This window comes from Hyperoodon ampullatus (assembly GCF_949752795.1).
Source record: "Hyperoodon ampullatus genome assembly, chromosome: 4".
Classification (NCBI taxonomy): Eukaryota; Metazoa; Chordata; class Mammalia; order Artiodactyla; family Ziphiidae; genus Hyperoodon; species Hyperoodon ampullatus.
The window spans coordinates 28,025,998-28,049,132 of NC_136917.1; the positions used below are offsets into that span (position 1 = coordinate 28,025,998).

General features: G+C 54.6%; 1 protein-coding gene across 2 annotated transcripts; it reads left to right on the forward strand.

The window, feature by feature from the left end:
- Positions 1 to 845: 845 nt before the first annotated feature.
- On the forward strand, positions 846 to 16,512 carry YJU2 (YJU2 splicing factor homolog). Of its 2 annotated transcripts, XM_079702233.1 has the most exons (9): positions 846 to 936; positions 2,907 to 3,007; positions 5,039 to 5,183; positions 7,140 to 7,274; positions 9,826 to 10,007; positions 11,509 to 11,629; positions 12,526 to 12,657; positions 14,902 to 15,046; positions 16,061 to 16,512. In XM_079702233.1, exons 1-9 carry the CDS (start codon positions 913 to 915, stop codon positions 16,171 to 16,173), a joined length of 1,098 nt encoding a protein of 365 aa, XP_079558359.1. In that variant the 5' UTR covers positions 846 to 912; the 3' UTR covers positions 16,174 to 16,512. The 2 variants fall into 2 exon arrangements, with proteins under 2 accessions (XP_079558359.1, XP_079558360.1); XM_079702234.1 differs by lacking the exon at positions 12,526 to 12,657.
- Positions 16,513 to 23,135: the final 6,623 nt, after the last annotated feature.

Below are 23,135 nucleotides of genomic sequence, written 5' to 3' on the forward strand. Positions count from 1 at the left end.
GGAACGACCTCTTTAGGGGGACAACTCAGAGGCCAACAACGGGGGGGACATCTGGGAGCGAGTGTTTGTAGGGGGAGGTAGGTTTGGAGCCTGGTCTTTGAGTCTCTAACTGTGACTCAAGATAAACTTGGGGGGCGGGGCCGTCCGGGGTGCTTCTTTGTGGAGCTGCGTGGATCGTAAGAACTGCCCCAGTCCTCAGGTGAGCGCTAGGGACACGGGAACGATGTGTAGGTTCCCGGAGCCCAACACACAAGGTAAGCGCTCAACGCTGACTTCTACATTTGCTGAATAAAAGAACAAACCACAGGTAATGTAGCGACCAGCAGCCACGTCGCGTGACGACGAAATTTTAACCAGTCGCTGCTCACCTCTAGAGGGCGCAGCGCCTTCTCCTCGGAACTTCAAATCCACTGCGACGCCGGAACCTTTTTTTTTTATTATTTATTTTTTAAATTTATTTTATTCATTTATTTTTTTGCGGTACGCGGGCCCCTCACTGCCGTGGCCTCTCCCGCCGCGGAGCACAGGCTCCCGACGCGCAGGCCCAGCGGCTATGGCTCATGGGCCTAGCTGCTCCGCAGCATGTGGTAGTCTCCCGGACCGGGGAACGAACCCATGTCCCCTGCATCAGCAGGTGGACTCCCAACCACTGCGCCACTAGCGAAGCCCTCGCCGGAACCTTTTGTTGCGCCCTTACCGAGGTTGCAACTGGGGAGGGAATACAGACGGACTCGAATGTTGACAGGCGGGGATCTGAACCAATGAAAAGGCAAGCTGTGTACGCAGCAGCCAATAACAGTGGCCGAAGGAAGTGACAGAAGCGGAAATAGAAGGGATAGATGGTCGGGGAAGTTCGACAAGCACTCAGCCTGATCAGTACTCTCGTGGTCGTGAGAAGAGTAGGAGGTAAAGATGTCGGAGCGAAAAGTTTTAAACGTAAGTGTTGGGCAACTAGGGTTTTCGACCTGGGGCGGGACATCTCGGAGCTCGGGCCGAAGAGGGCTATTTATACTCTATTAGGGCCTTTGCTTTCTTCCCCAAAGGCCTTCTGCAGGGCGGGGCTCTCTAGACTCCTCCTAATCACCTTCTGCGGGGGGTGGGCCTTCACTAAGCCTTCCCTTCGAGTCTGGGGTGTACCCAGTCACCTGTGGGGGCGGAGCTTAGGCTATTTACCCCATCACTTCTGATTGGATTTTCTGAATGGAATTATCCAATCACTTCCCTTGGGGGAGGAGCTTCCTTAGGATATTGTTATTCCCACTTTACATCCTCCCCTCCAGGAGGCGTGGCTCTAGTTAAGTCTCTCCCCGCTTGGGGTTCTAGCCAATCGTGTTCCTTGGAGGGATTAGGCTTTGCTAAGCTCTTCTGCTCCGCTGACAGGGACCCTTCCAATTGCCTCAACTTCTCCCAGTTCTTTTGGGGAAAACTGAGACTCTTGGGGTGTGGAGCTGGTCTCTGGAAGGCAGGATTCAGCTTCTGGAGAAGAGCGCTCCGGAATTCTGAGTCCCTGTTCCCCGCCCTTCAGCAGGGTGTGTGCTCCCAGGGAGGGGGTGAGCTCCCCCAGCCTGGGAGTGTGTAAGCCTAAGATGTCTGGACGGAGTAGAGAGGAGACCTCCAGACTGGTGGCTTGGAGCCCAGGATGATGTCCCTTGCAGTGACTCAGTGCTCTAATCTTTTAAACACCTATATTAGGAATTCAGCCCCAGCCAGCCCCAGTGCAGTGTGCCCTACTTCAAGTCCGTGAAAGTCCTTCCATCCCGAGGATCCAACTGGCAGCCCAGTTATTTCCATAACTTGTTGGTAGATACTTCTGTGTCAGGCACAGCTCTAAGTGCCTTGTTCATCACGTCTTCTCAGGGGGACAGGTTATCCCTTTTTCAGATGAGGAAACTGAGGCCCAGAGAGGTTATGTAATAGCCAGAGAGTAGAGGAATCAAACCCAGACACCCCTCCCCGCCAGCTCTGTAACTGATGCTTCTAATCACTGTACCACAGTTTCCCCAGAGCTGTGTCCCTGGGTCTGAATCCTGGCTCTGCTGCTCACACTGTGTGACCCTGAGTAGCTGAAACCACCAGAACTCAGTTTCCTCTTCTGTGGAACGGGTACACCATTCTCTGTGTCATAGCATCTTTGCAAGAATTCTATGAGGCAGGAGACATAAAGCTCTCTGTGTACTACGTGAAGCCTAGTAAGTGCTCCAAATGCAAAGTGCTTTATTTTCTGATTATCGTATGTAGTTCTCTTTCATAATCCAAACTCTCCTTCCCCACATCTCCCATCTCAGGCTCCTGTGCAGAAAGAGTTAATGCAACAGGCTTGAGGCTGCTGCCTTAGAAAGGCTGGCTTGCAATGCTGGACTTTGGCTGGTATCCGGGAACCTGAATTTTGGGATGATTCCCAATGTTCTCTGAAAAGAATGGCTCCCTGGGGTTAAACTGTACAAACAGTGCGGTTTATGCTGAGCACCTGCTCCCCTCCGGGAGTCTAGAGTCTGGAATTGTCATACGTGCCGGGTAGAGGTGCCTACACACCAGCCCCCAATGAAAACCCTGGGTGCTGGGTCTTCCTGAGCTTCCCTGGGGGACATTTCACACACGTTGTCACAATATATCACTGGGAGAATTGACTCCATCAGGAGAAGTCTCTGGAAGCTTGTGTCCAGTCTCCCTGGGCCCCTCCCCACATGCCTTTTCCCTTGGCTTGTTTTTCTCTGTATCCCTTTGCTGTAATGAATAGTAGCCATGGGGACAAGTGTATGCGAGTCCTAGGAGTCCTCTCACCAAATCCTCAAACGTGGGAGTGGTCTTGGGGCCCCAGACACAGCTCCCCAGAGCCCTTTCCCTCTGCCCCCGGCCTGCCGCTGCATCTGAAAGCAGCTCCCCTGACCCTTCCTTCCTCCCCACAGAAATACTACCCACCCGACTTCGACCCTTCAAAGATCCCCAAGCTCAAGCTGCCCAAAGACCGGCAGTACGTGGTGCGGTTGATGGCTCCCTTCAACATGAGGTGAGCGACCCCACGGGGCCCCTGCACTGGTCGTGGTGGACAGACCCAGTGCCCGGCACCCACAGAGAGCGTCCCGTCCCCAGTGCTCAGACCAGGTCGTCGGTCCTGGCTCAGACGTGGACCCAGTGAGCGAGTGACCGTGCCAGACCTCACCCTCCTGCCGTTCAGGACTAATCTCCCTGATGTCTCGGAGCTCCCAGCTGGTAGCTGGTACCTGTGTTGAGATCTCAGTCACTGGTAGTAAGAGTGAGCACACGAGACAGGGTCCTGTATGTACATTCACATCCTCCAGCAGTCCTGTCCGTTCCCGCCCCAGGGCCTTTGCACAAGCTGTTGCCTCTGCCTGGGACACTTTTCTTTCTGCTCTCACATGGCTGGCTCTTTTTTTTCTTTTTTGGCTGAGTTGGGTCTTCGTTGTGGTGCGTGGGCTTCTCATTATGGTGGCTTCTCTTGCTGAGCACGGGCTCAAGGTGTGCGGGCTTCAGTAGTTGTGGCTCGCGGGCTCTAGAGCGCAGGCTCAGTAGTTGTGGCGCACGGGCTTAGTTGCTCCGCGGCATGTGGGATCTTCCCGGACCAGGGCTCAAACCCGTGTCCCCGCATTGGCAGGCAAATTCTTAACCACTGCACCACCAGGGAAGCCCTGGCTGGCTCTTTTTCACCCTTCAAGACTTGGCTTAGATCTCACCCCCTCAGAGAGACCCTCCGGATCCCCCTCCCAACTCTCTCCATCCTTCCCTCCCCATCACAGTCCCCAGGCCTCGTCCTTCATACCGCCTCGGAATTACTGTACCTCACCACAATTTTTCATATCTTAGCCCCTCTGAAATGAAATGGTAATCAAAGCCGCCTTTGTTAGTGAAATTCAGCCCGTGTTTACGTATTCTTTCTCCCCTCCTTCATTCGTTTTCCCTCAGCAGTCACTTACTGGGCACCTGCTGTGCACCTGCTGTGCACCAGGGCCTTGGCTGGGTGCCAGGGACACTGTGGGCATCAAGACTTGCCCCCCCGCCCAGGGACTTCCCTGATGGCACAGTGGTTAAGAATCCACCTACCAATGCAGGGGACACGGGTTCGAGCCCTGGTCCGGGAAGATCCCACATGCCACAGAGCAACTAAGCCCGTGCGCCACAACTACTGAGCCCGCGTGCCACAACTACTGAAGCCCGCGCGCCTAGAGCCCGTGCTCCGCAACAAGAGAAGCCACCGCAATGAGAAGCCCGAGCACCGCAATGAAGAGTAGGCCCCACTCGCCACAGCTAGAGAAAGCCCACACGCAGCAACGAAGACCCAACGCAGCCAAAAATAAAAAAAATAAAAAAAGTAAATAAATAAAAAAGACTTGACCCCCTCGAGCCGTCTGGTGGGGAGTAGAGATAATACACAAGGGCTCAGGTGTATTCACGAAAGGTGCATGTAGGACACATAGATGGTCACGAGAGAGAGAGGGACTGGACGGTGGCCAGGGAGGGAGGGCACTTCGCTGGGTGGTCAGGCAAACGTCGGAAGAAATGCCAGCAGAACCGGGATCTGAGGGATGGAAGGTGTCACGGGCTATGGGAATTGCAAGGGTGAAGGCCCGGAGGAGGGGCCGAGCTGGGGTGTTTGTAGGAACAGCCAGGAGGCCAGGGAGCACACGATCTGAGCAGGAGGGGCCGCGGGAGGGCAGGGTGCGCCAGCTCTGCCTTGCTCCTTGTGGCACCCCTCCTGGTGGAATCCGCCCTTTGGAGGTCAGGATGCCCCATGAACTCCAGGCTTGCTTCCGGGAATGGGTGATAGGCGAGTCTCACCTAGTCTGTGTAGTCTGGGTGCTTCCCAAGAAGGCAACACTTCAGCCGAGACCCAGGCAGATATTAATGAGAAGAGTATGCCGTCTAAGAGAATCAGTACACACAGTGGGGCAGTCTTCTTGGGGGGGGTGGGGAGCTTCCCGTCCCTGGAGGTATGCAAGCAGCCATCTGCCAGAATGCTAAAGCGTCCTACCAGTAAGAACCAGGGTACCGAGATGGCTTGAGTCCCTGTCCTGACCCACAGGTGTAAGACATGTGGAGAATATATCTACAAGGGCAAGAAGTTCAACGCCCGCAAAGAGACAGTGCAGAACGAGTCCTACCTGGGCCTGCCCATCTTCCGCTTCTACATCAAGTGCACGCGCTGCCTGGCAGAGATCACCTTCAAGGTAGGTGGCCGGCCAGGCTGGTCCTTCCTCCCCTGGGGGTCAGTGCTCCTGTCCTCTCCCTCCAGGGAAATCCCATTTCACCTTCTCCGCAGGAAACAGCAAAGGTTTGGGGAGAAGTTCACAGCAGTGTTGTTTATAAAGGCAAAAAACCAGAAGCAACCTAGATGTACGGTGACAGGGGATTCAAGGGACAAACTACTGTACAGTGGAATATTGCACAGCCAGTAGCAGTCACCTTTTCACTTTGTTACTCTAAGGGTGGTATTAAAGATTTGGGGAAAGGATGAAGAGAATTTATAGTTTTCACTTCACATACCTTTGTACTGTTTGAGCATTTTTTTTTGCTAGGGACTTTTTTCCTTCGGTTAAAAAACAAGATTTGGTTAAAATAAACAAAATACATTAAAAATGATACTTTAATTACTTTTTTAACAACAGTTTTCTGAGATATGATTTATATATATGCCATGCAATTCTCCCTTTTAAATTGTATAATTCAGTGGTTTATATTCCTGACGTACCAAGCTGTCTTCTCTAATTCCATGATGTTCTCTTCACCCCAAAATTAAGCCCCAACCCTATCAGCAGTCACTCCCCATCCCTCTCCCCAGCCCCTGTCAACCACGAATCCACTTTCTGTGTCTGTGGATTGCCTGTTATGGACATTTCATTATCAGTGGAATCACTCTGTAGCCTTTTGTGTCTGGCATCTCTCACTGAGCATCATGTTTTCAAAGTCCATCCATGTTGTAGCATGTATCAGTGCTTTACTCCTTTTCAGGGCTGAATAATATTCCACTGTATGGATGGGCCACATTTTCTTTATCCATTTGCCAGCTGATGGACATATGGGTTGTCTCCAGAAAATGGTTTTTTTACCTGAATTATGAAGTATGTATATATTTAGATATTAATGAATACATATGAATTTTTTTAAAGACTAAAGGAAGTATGGCAAAATGTTATAAATCGGCCTTTATAGTGAAGAATTTCAAATAACTAGGATTGCATATGTGTGTATATATACATATGTGTGTGTGTGTGTGTGTGTGTGTGTGTGTGTGAGCGAGCATATGGTAAAAACAGAATTCCCACAGCAGTGCAGGATTAACACTGGAAAATGTGTTTACTGCTCCGCTCTGCCCAGCCAGCCCCCATGCATAGAGGCATTTATAACAGTTTCTTGTATGGCTTTCAAAAAAAGTGCCCTGCATACACATGCACACACAGGCATCACTCTCTTCCCTGCTTTTTCTTTTTAAGTAGTAAGCTTCTTATTTTGGAATACTTTTAGATTTACAGAGAAGTTGCAGAGATAGCACAGAGAGTTCCCATCTGCCTCTCACTAGCGTCCCCTCCTGTTAACGTCTTCCATTTCCACAGTGCATCCGCCACAATAAGAAACCAACACTGGATCATTACTGTTAGCCAAATTCCAGACATGACATGGGTTTCAATCTTTCCACTAATGTCACCTTTCTGTTCCAGGGTCTCATCCAGGATACCATGTTATATTTTTGCTTCTCCATTTTATAAACACAAATAGGAGCATGCTCTATACATACTTGATATGTAATTCATAATTAAGGGAAGAAGGTCAAGTGTGTGCACACGCACACACAGACACACACACACACCAGAAAGGATATGTGAAGAGACCCAGAGACTTTTATTTGCAAACATGTAGAAGGTGAAGGGCAGCAGGGAGGGAGTGGGCAGGTGGAGAAGGGTCTGCAGGTCTATGCTGGGGAGTTCAGCAATTCTGCAGAAGGGGACAGGAGCACTAGAAAGAAAGAACTGTACTCACCAAAGCCGTAAGGCAAGAAAAAGAAAGAATTGGTATTAAGAGGAGTGAAACACGGAGAGAAGGTGTCCCAGGCTGCTGGCTGCTGTTCAGCAGGAGCTCTTGATGCTCAGAGATGTAGGAGGTGATGTCTGCCCAATCTTCCCTCCCAGACAGACCCCGAAAACACAGACTACACCATGGAACATGGAGCCACGCGGAACTTCCAGGCTGAGAAGCTCCTGGAGGAGGAGGAGAAGAGGGTGCAGAAGGAACGGGAGGACGAGGAGCTGAACAACCCCATGAAGGTGAGTGTGTGTGTGTGTGTGTGTATGTGTAAATGCACACACGTGTGCCTGTGCTTGGGTGCTGGTGGAATCAGTGCCCCTTCCTGCCTCAGGCCTCCAGGCAGGGTGATGGGGTGGGGAGTGTGGTCATCAGAACTCTAAGATGTGCCCAGAGCCCTGACTCCTGGTCACACACCTCATCCAGGCCCAAGACTGTGCATACAAGGATCCTATTCCTGTGACTGAGTTATGTTAGGTTAAACTGTGGCACAGTCGCCCTTGTAAAAGGGAGATTATCCGGATGGTCCCCTTAATACGGGTCTAGAGTCAGAGACAGAGGACGTCAGAGACATGAAGGACCGACACTGTGGAAGTGGCCACGTGGCAGGGAACAGCAGGCAGCCCCTAGGAGCTGAGAACAGCCCCTAGTCAACAGCCAATAAGAAGGCAGGGACCTCAGTCCCACAACCACAAGGAACTGAATTCTCCAACAGCTTGAGTGAGCTCAGAAGAGGGCCCTGGGCCCTTGATCTCAGCCTAGCAAGACTGCCAGGGAACCCAGCTGTGTCGGCCCAGACTCCCAACCCACAGAAACCAGGAGACAATGAATTCGTGTTGTTTTAAGCCACTGGGCTGGTGGCAAATTGTGGCACAGCAAGAGAAAACTAACACAGGGAGTCAGGAAGTTGGACTTCAGAACGCCAGGTGCTTCCTGCAGCCAGCTGCCCCGCAGTTTTCTAAGGAGGTTCCCATTAGGCTAGTTTGGATTAAGACTAGAAACAGAGAAGGAAACGTTCTCTTGACCATATCCTGGCTGTGTGACCTTGGCCAAGGCACTTGGCCTTTCTGTGTCTCAGCGTCCTCATCTGTAAAATGAGATGAGGGGCTTCCCTGGTGGCGCAGTGGTTGAGAGTCCGCCTGCCGATGCAGGGAACACGGGTTCGTGCCCCGGTCTGGGAAGATGCCACATGCCGTGGAGCCGCTGGGCCTGTGAGCCGTGGCCGCTGAGCCTGCGCGTCCGGAGCCTGTACTCCGCAACGGGAGAGGCCACAGCAGTGAGAGGCCCACGTACTGCCAAAAAAAAAAAATGAGATGAGAATTGTGCCCCCCTTGTGCACTTGTGGTGAGGGTTAAATGAGTTCATACACATAAAACTCTTAGAACACAGCTTGGCACATAGTAATTCATAAATGTTGATACTCCTTTTGTTGTCCCTTAAAGAAGTTATTTTCATCTTTAACTGGACATTTTTTTTCGTCTTTCTCATAAATAGTAGAAAGTCCATGTTCTCCTCTGTCTCCTCCCACCCCCATAATTCCCATCTCTTCCTGGACCCTCACGCCTCTGCCAGCTATGTTTTCTGATCAAGCCATGCCAGATCTGATCTGATGTCTTCAGCAGCCGTGCGGAGCAGCAGGGAGGGAAATAGGCCTTAGAGGCAGTTTGCTGTATTCCTGGAGCTCCCTCAGTGCTGTCCATGTGCTGCTCTAGTTACTGCTACACTGGCCAGCATGGGGTTATTACCCTGGTACTGGTTAGCTGTCCCCGTGTAACAAGTCGACTCAAAACCTTGCAACTTCCAGCATTTATTATCCCACAGTTTCTGAGGGTCAGGAATCCAGGAGCAGCTTCGCTAGATGGTTCTATGGGTCCCTCCCAAGGTCACAGTCAAGCTGTCTGCCAGGGCTGCCTCATCTGATGGCTCAACTGGGGCTGGAGGAGCCACTTCCAGGGTGGCCCCTTCACGTGGCCATTCCCTGGAGGCTTCATGTCCTGTCCACGTGGGCCTCTCCACAGCGCTGCTTGAGCCTCCTCACAACATGGGGGCTTCTCCCCCTCCCCCAGCAAGAGTCCCAGAGAGAACAAGGAGGAGGCCCAGGCCTTTTATGACCTGTCTCGGAAGGGACACACCGTCATTCATCCTGTTGTGGTCATCAGAAGCGAGTTACTACACCAGCCCACCCTCACAGGGAGGGGAGTTAGGCTCCACCTCTGGAAGGGAGGAGCGTGAAAGAATTTGTGGACGTATTTTCAAACCACCACAACTGCCATTTCCCAGAAGGTTAGTTCAACAGGGTCACATAGCCAGGAAGTAGCCAAGGCAGAATTCATTCCCAGCCCCGCCTGGCTCCAAAGCCACCTCTCTTGAGACCTGGCGGGGCCGACCTCACCTCTCTGAGCCTCAGTTCCTTTGTCTGTAAAGTGGGGGTTATTTCGAAGATTAAACGAGATTATGTCTGGAAACGGCCTGGAGCCTGGCATACACCAGTTGCTCAGATCGTCTTTTTTTTTAATCTTTATTACTTTCGCTTAGTGACGGAGCCAGGCTGGAAGCCCAGGCCACCTGGCTCCACCGTTGACCCAGCCACATGGTCTTGGGCAGTCACTTTCCCTCCCCAAGCCTCAGTGTTCCGAGCCGTGAAATGGGTACAGCTGCGGGACCAGGTGCTGTGGATCGAGGCCCCAGGGTGGGGGGGGTCTCCCCTTGCCTGTGGTGACCCCAGAGGCCAGGCAGGCCGCGTGGAGGGGTGGAATCCCAGCTCACTCAGCCCTGCGTCTGCGCACCTGCCAGGTGCTGGAGAACAGAACCAAGGACTCCAAGCTGGAGATGGAGGTTCTGGAGAACCTGCAGGAGCTCAAGGACCTGAACCAGCGGCAGGCGCACGTGGACTTCGAGGCCATGCTGCGGCAGCACCGCCTGTCGGAGGAGGAGCAGCGGAAGCACGAGCAGGCGGAGGATGAGCGGGAGGCGGCGTGAGTCCCCGCGTGCCCGCCCCCCCCCAAGCCTCTACAGGGCCCTTCCCTCTGCCTGGAACCTCCCCTTCCGGATCTTTCCACAGCTCCCTCACGCGTCACCATCTCAGGGAGGCCTTCCCCGCATCCCCCTCCCCATCTCGCTTTGTGTCTCGTGGCGTCTGTGTTAGGGCCCCCAGGATCGCCCCCAGGTTTGATGAGTTAATTACAGTGAAAAGTTACAGGGAATAATCAGCATAAGGAAAAGGCAGGTGGGGCAGAGTTGGCGGACCGGGCGCAGACTTTCAGACGCCTCTCCGGGTGGAGTCCTACAGGACAGGCTTAATCCGCCGAGATGGGACGTGACAGCAGAGGGAGGGGCGGTCCCCGGGGAGGCCCACGAGACCCAGCCCGGGGTTCTCACTGGGGGCCGGTCACGCAGGCACCTTGACCCGGCACGGCCGAGACCCCAGACCCAGGAGGAGAGCGGGTGCCTGTGCGGACCCCGTGTCTGCACAGACAGTGTCGGGACAGGGAGCCCCCAAGTCCAGATCCAGAGGCCACCCCAAGGGCTGGCCTGGTGAGCCAAGCTTTCTGAGGATATGGGCTCAGTCCTGCTGTGTTCATGCTTTTGCCCGGCACCTCCCACTCTCTAGAAACTTCTTGTTGATTTGCCCCTTTCCTGATTTATTATCTATCTCCCCTCATCTAAACTCTGAACAGGGACTTGGTCTGACCTCTGCATCCATGGCCTGGAACACGGTCAGGCACATACTAGCTGCTGTTGGGTTGGCAGGTCAGTGATACCATAAATAACAGTGAGAGGAGTCTGCATTTATTGAGCCCCTCCTCGGTGCCAGGCACTGTTCTGAGTTTGGCTCTGTCGTTAACGGTGGTCAAGAGAACTGAGGTTCAAGGAGCTCCCAGTACAGCCCTGACTGAGGCCCCCCAGCTGGGGTTCAAACCCGGACTGGTTCTGGTCTCCAGGCACTTAACCACCCCACTGGGCTCAGTGGACAAAGAACTTTTTTTTTTTTTTGGCTGTGTTGGGTCGGGTCTTCGTTGCTGTGCGCGGGCTTTCTCTACTTGCAGCGAGCAGGGGCTACTCTTCGTTGCGGAGCCCGGGCTTCTCGCTGCAGTGGCTTCTCTTGTGGAGCATGGGCTCTAGGCACGCGGGCTTCAGTAGTTGCAGCACATGGGCTCAGCAGTTGTGTCTCGTGAGCTCTAGAGTGCAGGCTCAGTAGTTGTGGCGCACGGGCTTAGTTGCTCCATAGCATGTGGGATCTTCCTGGACCAGGGCTCGAACCCGCGTCCCCTGCATTGGCAGGCGGACTCCCAACCACTGCGCCACCAGGGAAGCCCCCGGACAAAGAATTTTTTTTAAGTTATTTGTGCATCCCCATCCCCCACTCAGTGAGATCAGGACAGGGCAGCCAGGCAGTGCACCTCAGTGTGTGTGGGGGGGTCCCGGCCATTGTCCCACAACAGAGCACGTTCCCAAGTCCCACGTTCCTTCCCACAGGGCCTTAGTGGAAGAATCTAGGAAACGAAGACTCCTGGAAGACTCCGATTCAGAGGAGGAGGATGCTCCCACCCAGCCCCAGCAGGCCTTCCTGCCCAACCCCACTGCCATCCTGGATGAGGTGAGTGGGGCCCGCCTGCATCTCCACATGCTCTCAGGTGAAGCAGGGACAGAGTAAGCCAGAGGTTGGCTTAACTTTGTCTTGAAAGGCCAGTCTGGGTCGTAAGTGGTCAACTCTACCATCATAGCACTAAACAGCCGTAGATAGTACATGAATGAGTGGGCGTGGCCGGGTGCCGATAAAACTTTATTTACAAAAACAGGTGGCAGGCCTCCTGGACTGTAGTTTTCCACCCCTGCTTCAGCTGCAGAAACAAGGAGACTCCCCACACTTAGAGACATCAGGCAGATGTTTATTTCTCAGTCACTTCACAGTCCTGGGCTGGACTCCCAGGCAGCCCTGCTCCATGCAGTCACTCAGGGATCCAGGCTCCTCCCATCTCCTAGTTCTGCCCCGTCCTAGAACATGGATACCAACTCCACGGTCACAGCTGGCTCAGAGCACCCTGGGGTTCCAGCTGCAGGAAGGCGGAGCATGTGTGGAGGACCACCAGCCAGCGCCTGGAGGCCCGGGTTCACATGCAGCCCACCTCCATTCCCCTCGAGTCCCAGTGGCCGGGCATAGTCACATGGCTGCATCCTGCTGCAAGGGAGGCTGGGAGCTGCCTCCTCTAGCTGCCCTTGCTGGCAGAAAGAAAGAAGAGGATGTGGGGAGGGAGCTAGCATTTTCTGCCACAGGTGTCTTATCCAAGGTGGTCAAGGCCACTCTGGTTTGTTAATCGAAGGAGGGGGTTAAAGTGGAAAATCATAAATAGCACAGACACCCCCAGAAACTTACTATTTTAATTCAAAACATGTTCCTGGTCTGTATTAGTTAAATACAAGTCCAGCTACTGGACAGGACCCAAGTGACAGCCACTTCAACTACATGGAAGTTACTTTTCTCTTGAATAACAGTTGTGCGGGGCTGTGCAGAACAGAGAAGGTGGACCCTGGTGTCTGGGTCCTCACTGTCCTGCCATCCCAAGGATGATGCCCTCATTGCAAGGCAGCTCAGTGCCACGTCTGCATCCCAGCCAGTGGAAAGAGGTGGGGACAAGGGAGGAGGACATTGAGGGTAACTCTACCCTTGATTGAGTACATCCTTCTGCTCACACCCCATTGGTCAGGACTGAACCACCTGACCACATCCTGCTGCAAAGGAGGCTGGGAAATGTAGTCTTTCACTGAGGCAGCCATGTTCCAGCTGAGAATTCTGTAAGTGTCTGAAGAGAGCAGGTTTGGGGGTCATGTACTCTCACTCTCACCCATTAACGTTTTGACATAGAACCAAGGTGTTTTCCTTGAGGCTGTGTCCTTGATCAGAGTTCTCACGCTGTCTCTCTTGCATAAACCAGCCTCAGAATTCATGGTCTAAAGCTTCCTCTTCTTTTTTTCTTCCAAGTGGAACAAGAGATTGAAGGTACTTTCAAAGCAGTCTGGCCTTGTATGATTTCCCCCAGTCTTTTTTTTTTTTAAATAAATTTATTTAGTTAGTTAGTTAGTTTTGGCTGCATTGGGTCTTCGCTGCTGCTGAGCTGACTTTCTCTAGTTGCAGCGAGCGGGGGCTACTCTTCGTCGTGGTGCCCGGGCTTCTCACTGCGGTGGCTTCTCTTGTTGCGGAGCACGGGCTCTAGGCATGTGGGCTTCAATAGTTGCAGCACGCAGTCTCAGTAGTTGTGGTTTGCAGGCTCAGTAGTTGCAGCACACGGGCTCAGTAGTTGTGGCTCGAGGACTCTAGAGCACAGGCTCAGTAGTTGTGGCGCACTGGCTTAGCTGCTCTGTGGCATGTGGGATCTTCCCGGACCAGGGCTCGAACCCATGACCCCTGCATTGGCAGGCGGATTCTTAACCGCTGTGCCACCAGGGAAGCCTACCTGCCAGTCTCTTACAGTTACCTTGCTCGTAGCTAATTTGATGGTGGACTTCTTGTATTTTGCTTTACACAAACTTCACCATAACTTTTACGGAAACATCTCTCTTTCACTCCTCTGTTCCCTGGGTTTAGTTTAATGGGGACATGTAATGGCGTTTGATGAAAGGTGAAGGATAGCAGCTAGCTCCGCCAGTCAGTTCAGTGGTGCCAGATAAGCAAGCTTCGGCTAGGACTGCCGGTCTCTCCCTGCGCCACCAGCGGACGGCCTCTGTCTCGGTTACCACACACGGGGGAGGCAGTGAGGCTGCTGTGTCCTCCTCCTGCCCCCACTCCCCACCCCAGCTGTGCCAGCCCCCTCGGATGGGCCAGGCTCAGTCCTGCCTCCCATCTCTGCTTGCTGACCTCAGCACTGCGTTCTGACCTCTGCTCTGCTGACCCCCGATCAGCAGTAGCTGTCCCCCCAACGCTGTCACACCACCCTGACTTCTTTCTTTCACATCACTGATCAAGACAGTGGTGTCTGGGGACTTCCCTGGAGGTCCAGTGGTTAAGACTTCCTATTCCCAATGCAGGGGGCACAATTTTGATCCCTTGTCAGGGAACTAAGATCCCTCATGCCGTGCAGCCAAAAAAAGGAAAAGACAGTGGTGTCCTGAGCATCTACTTGCTCATCCACCTTCTTCCTCCCCAGATGGTGAGCTCTGTGCGGGCAGCCCCCTGCCGTCATGCTCCCCCTGCACCCTCAGCTCCCATCTCCGACAGGGCCTCCTGCATCTAGTGGTTTCCAGTTCCTCTATTTAAACATCAAACAGATAAAAGGGGTCCCTTCTGGTGCGACTGAAGAGCTGGAGGTGGGGCTGAGCCCCTCTCTGCCTCCCGCTAACTGGTCCCCAAAGTGGGTGCCCCCATCTTCTGTCATTCCCTCAAACATGTTGATTGAGCACCTACTACAGACCCAGCAGTGAACAAGGCAGGACCCCACAGCTTGGTTGCGGAGGCAGTTAATAAGGCAGTGGAGGCCACTGCGGGCACAGATGTGCAGCACGCACTTGAGCTTGAAATGTGAGGAAAGGCTTCCCAGGGGAGCAGATACATGAGATGGGTATTGGAGGATGAGTAGGAGTTCACCAAGTGAACTAGAAGCAAAAGGGGCATTCCAGGTGGAGGGAATGGCATGGGTAAAGGCGTGGAGGTGAGTGGTCACGGTGTGATTTAGGAAGTGTAAGCGCAGGGTGTGGGGGGCCACAGAGGAGTTTCGAGCAGGAGAAAGAGAGTTGGTCAGCACAGCAGGGGGAGTGGGAATGGTAAAGATCCTGACTCATCTGGGGACTAGGAACCGGGCTGCCAGAGAAGGAGCAGGATCTGGGACAGACCCCCCAGTCATGCCTGCCCCCTGCTACCCCCGCCACAAACTGCAGGCCCCAAAAGCCAAGAGGAAGGCGGAGAGCTGGGAGCGCAGTGTGGGCACCTTTGGCAACAGTCCCCAACTGTCTGGCCTGGTTGTGGTGAAGAAAACAGACCTGGGCCGCAGCATCCAGCGAGGAGGAGTCCTGCCCACCCCAGGTAGGTTCCTGCAGTCCCTTAGCTTCATGCAGTGCCAAGGGCGGCCACCAGGTGGCAACAGCACCCCCGGTGTTGTCCCGGTGCTGGGTGAGGTGTGCCCCCAACCAGGGGTAAGGGGAGAAAGGCTGCCGTTCCCTTTTTTCTTGTAATTACAAAAGGAGCAAGTGCTCGCTTTTAAAACCCGAGTCAGGTAGAGGCGTGTAGGACAAATTGTCCGATCCCACGGCCGCCCATATCCCAGTCTTCCGTTGTACATAGACACCAGCCCCAGCCTCCAGGTTGGTTCCTGGACGTCCGCACCTCGGTGGTTGTGTCGCCGATGCTCTGTGTGTGTGGCTCTTCGGACTCTGGGGAGGTGGAGAATTAGGGTGAGGTCGGCCCGACGAGGTGGAAAGAGCAGGCTTCCAGGGCAGGCATCCCTCCGCCTCCGCGCGCTCGTTCTGTGGCCTCGGTCAAGGGCCCTCAACCCCGGTCCTCAGTTTCCTGTCCTGGAAGATGCTCATGACAACGGGACCAACCTCGTAGGGCCTCGTAGGGTTTGGGGGCTGATTCCATGAGCTGCTCCATGTCGGGTGCCTGCAGTAGATCCTGGCAACCAGTGAGCCTTGTAGATACATGAGCCATTGTTATCAGAACAGTTATTATCCCATTTATCAGATGAGGAGACTGAGGCCCAGAGAGGTGAAGCCACACAGCCAGGGTGGGTGGTGGAGCCAGGGTCTGCCCCTCTTTGTCACTTGGGACTTGGAGTGATTCCGTTTTCTGTGTTGCACCCCCGGCACGGGCACCTCTGCCCACCTAGATCAGCTTTCAGAAGCGGAACTGCTGGGTCAAGGGGTGTGCGGGTTTAAACCGTGATGGGTCTGCCAGGCACTTTCCACAAAGGCTGCAAACAAGCAGGAATGGCCGAGCCCGCTCTCCCAGCCTCACCCAGGCCGAGCCCGCCTGGAACTGTCCCGAGGTGGGCTGCCGGGACGAGGAGGCACGGTGGGCTAGCTCTCGCCTCTCCCCCAGATGCAATGAGGAACGGGCAGGTGGCTGGCCCTGCGCCCCAGAAGTCTGGCACCTCCTCCCTGAGCCAGCTGGGTGTGTATTCCGACAGCGAGGACAGCAGCGGCAGCAACTGAGCCCTGCCCCCAGGCCCTTCCCCAGGTCAAGATCACACAGCCAGCTCCAGCCCATAGTCGGGGCAGGAGGCCCTGGGACCAACCAGAGTCACCACTGGACAAGTACAAATGACCTCCAAGGCTGGTGGGGTCAGCAAGGGCTTCAGCTGAGGGACTCAGTTTCTCTCCCGTCCCCCCACCTTCCCCCCTCCGGAGCTCGGGGTCCCCAGCTCACATGGCGACATCCCTGGAGCAGCTTCTGGCAGGACTTCGAGGTCGTCGCGGCTGACATCCTGAGATGCTTTGGGCACGTGGGTGAGCCCACCCACCAGTGGTTGGCTCCATCCCTTCCCGCCACAGAACCATCTGGAACCCATGAAAGGAACCTGCTGATCTGGCCTGGGGGTGCCTTCTCTCTGCCAGCATCTGAGGAGGGGGCTGCAGAAGCACGCAACCTAGCCAGTCCTGGACTCTTGACTCTCAGAAACTGCGAGATAATAAATGTTCAGTGTTTCATACACTCAGTTTGGGGATAATTTGTGAAGCAGCAGTGGAAAGCTGATAACGGTCATGTAAGCCAGCAAGTCTGATTCCAAAGCTCATGTTCTTTCAAGGTTGCCAGATTCCAGCTCGTGTGTTCCCCTCCTGCTGCAGTATTTTCTAGTCGAAGGTCCTGTGCCCCCGCCAGACTGCTTCCCAACTTGATCAGCCCCCATCTCTGGTCTCCCGCCCCTCCCGGGGTCACAGATGTTAGCCCTCCTCCCACACACAGACACACACAGACTGTCATCTGGCATTTGATAATGAGGCTTTGTGTTTTTCACTGTCAGAGTTTAGGGGATGAAACGCCCCCACTTTGGGGATTTGCTTTCCTATGGTGATTTCCTTGCTTAGGGGCAGCACGAGGTGAACCGGGGTCCAGCCAGGGCTTCTGATGAGGGCTTGGGGGTCTTATATTACAGCTCCATGGCTGCGAAGACAGGACCTGGGTGGTTCTGATTCCAAAGCCCTGACGGGGACTCCCCTGGCGGTCCGGTGGTTAAGACTCCGCGCTTCCACCGCAAGGGGCGTGGATTCGATCCTTGGTCGGGAAACTAAGATCCCACGTGCCTCTCGGCGTGACCAACAACAACAAAAAAAGCCCTGACAGTGGGGACTGAAGCCAGCCCACACTGGCAGCTAGTGAGAACTGATGGCTCGTGCATCTCTTCCCAGTTTTGCACCCAGCAGCATCATATTTATGGCTTAAAATTGGCCACCACGGAGTGTTTACACCATGGAAATCGGCAGATGCTTCAAACCACTTCCCCACGCCAGAGCCAGTTGTGAAGCCCGTACCAGCGCACCACTGCCCGTTTTTCCCCCAACTCAGCATCCTGCAGACAGTGCCCTGGACGTGGGCCATTCAGAGACTCTGGGTTAAAATGTCATCCAGGGAATTCCCCAGCGGTCCAGTGGTTAGGACTCGGCGCTTTCACTGCCGAGGCCCTGTGTTCAATCCTTGGTGGGGGGACTAAGATCCCAAAAGCTGCTCGGCACAGCCTAAAAATAAAAAATAAAAACAAAAAAAGTAAAGAAGTCACCCAGCTTAAGTAGTTGTGAAAAGAAATTGGGGGGCTGAGGGCTCTCTGCTTCATTTCAATTCATTCCTTCAGACTGTTTTCCTGAACTGCCATTGCTCTTAATCCACCACAATTTTTGCCTTGTACGTGCACCATCCGTTGCTATTATTTACTTAACATTATTGTTAACCTGACTCCATTCTAAAACATGGGTTACCAAACTGTGATCCACAGGCCAAAGGTGGCCTGTGGCCTGTTTTTGTAGATAAAGTTTTATTGGCACACCTACACACCCATTTGTGTGCATATCACCCATGGCTGCCTTTGCTCTCCAGTGGCAGAGGTGAGTGATTAAAACAGGGATTCGGGCTTCCCTGGTGGCGCAGTGGTTGAGAGTCTGCCTGCCGATGCAGGGGACACAGGTTCGTGCCCTGGTCCTGGAAGATCCCACATGCCGCGGAGTGGCTGGGCCCGTGGGCCATGGCCGCTGAGCCTGCGCTCTGCAACGGGAGAGGCCACAACAGTGAGAGGCCCACGTACTGCAAAAAAAAATAATAAAGCGATTCTGTGACTGCAAAGCCAAAATATTTACTCATATATCATAATAAGATGTAAACAAATGATACTAGAGGTGGCACTAATGTTGCAGTTAAGGCAGGGTAAGGTAGTTCTGATGGGAGTACCTTAGGAGGTGTGCATACTGCTTGTGGCTCCCTGTATTAGTTACCTAGTGCTGTGTAACAAGTGATCCCCAAATCTAGCAGCTTAAAACAACAGGAATCTGGATGTGGTTTCACTGGGTTCTCGGCTTCAGGGTCCGTTACAGCTGCAACTGAGATGTTGGCTGCGGCTGGGGTCTCACTGGAAGGCCCGACTGGGGTAGGATCCGCTTCAAGCTCACCCACGTGGTTGTTGGCAGAATCACTTACTCACGGAACGTTAGCCAGAGGCCACACTCGGTTCCTTGCCTGCACGGACTGGCTTCATGAGGAGAGTCTGCTAGAAGTGACGGCCCATCACTGTTGCCGTGTTCCACGTTTAGAAGCAAGCCACAAATCCCTCCCACGTTCCAGGGGAGGGGCTCACATGGGTGTGACAACCAGGAGGTTGGGGTCATGGGGGCCACCTGAGGGTCTACCTGCAGACCCCCCTGCACAGTGAGCTTTGCAAGGGTCCATGTGTTGATGAGTGTGTCCCCAGCACCTAAGACCAGCCAGGCACTTAGTAGGTGCTCAATTAATGTATGTAGCCTGAGTGGGTAGCTCCCCATTCACAGTTGAGGAAATTGAGGCCCAGGGAGCCCCACGCTTCTGCCCACTCTCCGCCACCCTCCCCTTTCCTCCACAGTGCACTGGAATTGTTTCTTTAATTCTTATTTTCCCTGCAGGCTTTTACGCTTTGTTCTCCCACCCGTGTCCTGGGAACAGTTTGGCTCCTGGCCCCCAATTTTCTTGCAGGGGTTCCCAGGGCCGAGCAGGCAGAGGGACAGCACAGCAACACTTTGGGCAGGGGGTCTCTTGTGTGTGCTGACCCTCCAGGGCCTCAGCCTCCACCCCCCCTCGCTCCCTGCCTTGAGCCCGCCACCCCGAGATCCACACCCCCTTTTTGCTCTCTGGAGCCTGCCCTTCCCCGCTCACTGCCAACAGTCCCCGTTCCCCACGAGTTCCATGTCTGTCATCTGGTCCTTGGGAGCTGTCAGGCCTCATCCGGAATCTGCGCCATCAGCTCCCCTGGGGGCTGCCTGGCTGCCGGAGCACATCAGAGGGACTGGGGGGATGGTCTCCCCTATGCAGGAACCCCCTCCCTCCTGAGCCTGGGCTTCACAAAGGAGACAAGGGGCCGCTCCTGCTTCCCAAGCTCTCACTGAGGGCCAAGCGCTGCCCCAAGCTCCCTCCATGCCAGGGCTCTGAAACCCATGCCCTCGGGCACATGCTCCCTTACCCACCGCCCCATTTTACAGATGGCAGGAGGCTCCTTGGCCAAGGGCTCAGAGTGGGTGAGGGGCTGGACCTGGCTTTGAAACTGCGAGGCTCCAAGGCTAAACCTTCGATCACCACACCCTATAGACTGGGAGCTTCCAGGGAATGGTCTGTGCTTCCCCCATCAGGTTGGGGCCTTGGAAGGCCAGTGTTAGACGGGGAGCCCTTGAAAGCAAGCACATATTTCCTGTGTCAGACTGGGTACTTCGAAGGTCAGTCTTATGCCTCCTCCAACAGACTGGAAGCTCCTAAGGTCAGAGCCGTGCCTCTCCCTTCCGACTGGGAGCCTGTTAACGCTTGCACACATCTCCTCCGTCAGACTGGGGGCTTCTGAGGGCAGGACCATGTCTCTCCCATCAGACTGTGAGCTGAAGGCAGGGCTGTGTCCAGGAGCTTCTGAGAGCAGAGGTCATCTCTCCTATCAGACTAGGAGCTCCTAAATCAGGGCCGTGTCTCCTCCATCAGATCAGGAGGTTATAGGCCCCACCATGGGTCATCCCCACTTGGTTCCCTCCTGTCCTGGTGCCTTGGCTCCTATCTCCCCTGCAGACATGGGGATCCGTGAGACAAGAGCAGGCACAGCCCCCAGCCGGGGACCTCCTATGGCTTCTTCCTGAGGTCCCATCCACCCTAAGCATATATTGAGCACTTACTGTATGCCATACAAGAAAATACTATTCAGGGGCTTCCCTGGTGGTGCAGTGGTTAAGAATCTGCCTGCCAATGCAAGGGACACGGGTTTGAGCCCTGGTCCGGGAAGATCCCACATGCTGTGGAGTAACTAAGCCCATGCGCCACAAGTACTGAGCCTGTGCTCTAGAGCCTGTGAGCCACAACTACTGAGCCCAAGTGCCGCAACTACTGAAGCCCATGCGCCTGGAGCCTGTGCTGCGCAACGAGAGAAGCCACTGCAATAAGTCTGCGCACCTCAACGAAGAGTAGCCCCCACTCGCCGCAACTAGAGAAAGCCCCGTGCGCAGCAACGAAGACACAATGCAGCCAAAATAAATAAGTAAAAAATAAATACATTTATTAAAAAAAAATTTTTTTTTAAGGCACCCAAAACAGTGCCAGGCAGTAAGCGCTCAACAGAGGTTAGCTGTTGTTCCATTTCATAGATGGGAAAACAGGCCAGGTTACTTACTCAAGGTCAGGTGGGCTGGGATTCCAGAAACCCAGCGCTACCCGGGAGGAGACCTTGGTGGAGGAGACCCTGATAGACCGTCTTTCAGACCCTGAATACTGGGGGAAAAGAGGTCCCCTCAGCCCAGGACCCCCAGACCACTCACCTTCTTGCCTTTGTTCATGCAGTGCCCGCCTCCTGGCTTTGCTCTCTTGCTCCCTCCTCCCCCAATCAGAAAGGCAAAACCCAAGAGGTTACTGGCTATTCAAGGTCATACCACTGCAGGGCCACAGGACCTCCAGCCTGGCTCTAACCCTCATCCACCATCTCCCGCCCCTCCTCAAGCCCCCTCCCTGCTCCTGCAGTGGGAGTGGGGGCAGCCCCAGGAGAAGCCAGCTCAAAAGCGCAGGAAAGTCAAACGCCTTTTGATTCTACCTCCAGGGCCTCTAATTGCTATTCCTGACACACACCGGAATTAGAAGGCCCCTTTCAAATATTTATACCTTAGACATAGCGTATTTATCTGACAGGGAGAGGACTCGGATTTGATGAGATCTGTCAACAGCTCATCCCGGAGCCGGGTATTGCCTTGCAGCTGACAGAAAACAGGACAATTACCTGCCAGTGCTCCCGGGGCAGTCCCCAGGGATGCTGCCTTGTCGCTGATCAGAGAGGGCGGGGTGGGGTGGGGGTCTGTGTGAGTGCTTTTCGGGAGGGAGGACCGAGTTCAACAGGTTCGTGTGGAGGCCAACTCAGCCAAAGCAGGAAAGAGGAGGGGAGGACATACGGATGCCCCTGCTGCCGTGAGGCGCCTTGCCTCATCGGCTCTGGACCTCAGTTTCCCCATCTGGAAAATGGGGCTAACAGTGGAGGGGAGATGGAGAACCTCTGATTCCATGAAGAGACCTGATGGGGGTCGAATGCCACCCCAAGCCAGGCCATATCACAGCATCCAGGCAGAAATGAGCTGCGGGGTGTGGATCCCCTCTCTGTGCCTCAGTTTCCCCATCAGGAAAAAATGCCACATCCTCCTGACGATCCTTCCTCCAGCTTTCTGAGTTTTTCCTATTAGAAACCCCATTTTTCAAATCAGGAAAGCAAAGCGTGGCCTGCATAGGCATTGCCCAGGCCCCACTATTCTTTGGTGGGGGGCGGAGTGGGGGAGAGCTCACAGCAGTGTCAGCTCTGACTTGTGTCTGGTCCTGCCTCCCCTCCAAGCCACACGCCCAACCTAGGGGGCTTGGAGAAGGGAATCTGAGGTTCCATCCTTCCTGACTACTCCTCTCTTACTCTTTCTATTAGGGGTCACTGAGCAAGCCCCCTTACGGGGAAAGAAAAAAAAATGTGTTTGCTCTGGAACTGGCCAGCAGCTCCCTTTGCCTCTCTTACTCCCCGCAAATCCTTTAGTGTCCTCGCCCCCTGACAGCTGCAGCTGCCAACAGGCAGCCAGGCCAGGCGAGACACCTCTCATTTCTGTCCCCCTCCCGGCCTCCACTCCCAGAAACCACAAAGGGACAGATGCCGAAAGCACACTCCAGGCACAGATACCATCTCCTTTCCCCTGGCCAGCTGCCCCAAACCCCTTCCCCCATCCTGCAATTAGTCCCCTGGGGAGAGGAGACGGAGAAGAGCCCTCCTGGGGGAGGGGAAGCCAGAACCCCGTCCCTTCCGTTGCAAACCCCCCTTCCTTCGGCTGCGTCAATATCCATTTTAGCCGGTGACCTCTGGAACAATTTCCACACACCCAGTCTCCTGGTCAGTTTCGCCGCCAGATCCTGGTTCAATTTCAACCCTCAATAGTGGTCACGCTCACCCCCTCTGCTGGTCAATTTCACCCCTGCTCGCGGTCAAGTCCAGCCCTCCATTTCCCGGCCAATTTCCACCTCCCCTCCCTCTCCCCCTTCCCCATCTCAACACCTCTCGCTCTCCGGAGCAAGGTCAGCCCCTGTGGGTTTCCACCTCCCGTGCTCCTCGCTCGCTCCTGCCAGCCTCGGTCCTCCGGGTCACTGTCCAGCCGCCGCGGCCTCGGCCCCCACCCCTCCCGCCCCGCATACCCCCTCCCTCCCCGGGCAGATGCTCCCCTCCCTCCCCAGAACAGCTGAAGGTCTCAGTCACCTCCGGGGGGAGCGCAGGGGGAGGGGAGGGGAGGGGGCGGGGAAGCCTTGACGTCGCTGCCCGGGACCCGGCCCGGGGCTGGTAGGGGCTGGGGCGTCCGTCTGAGAGCCCCCTCCCCAAAGTCCCACCTCCCGGGCGCGCGCCGGCGGCTGCGGCTAAAGTCTCCCCGAAAGCGTGAAGGGGGATTGGAGATTTTATTTTCCT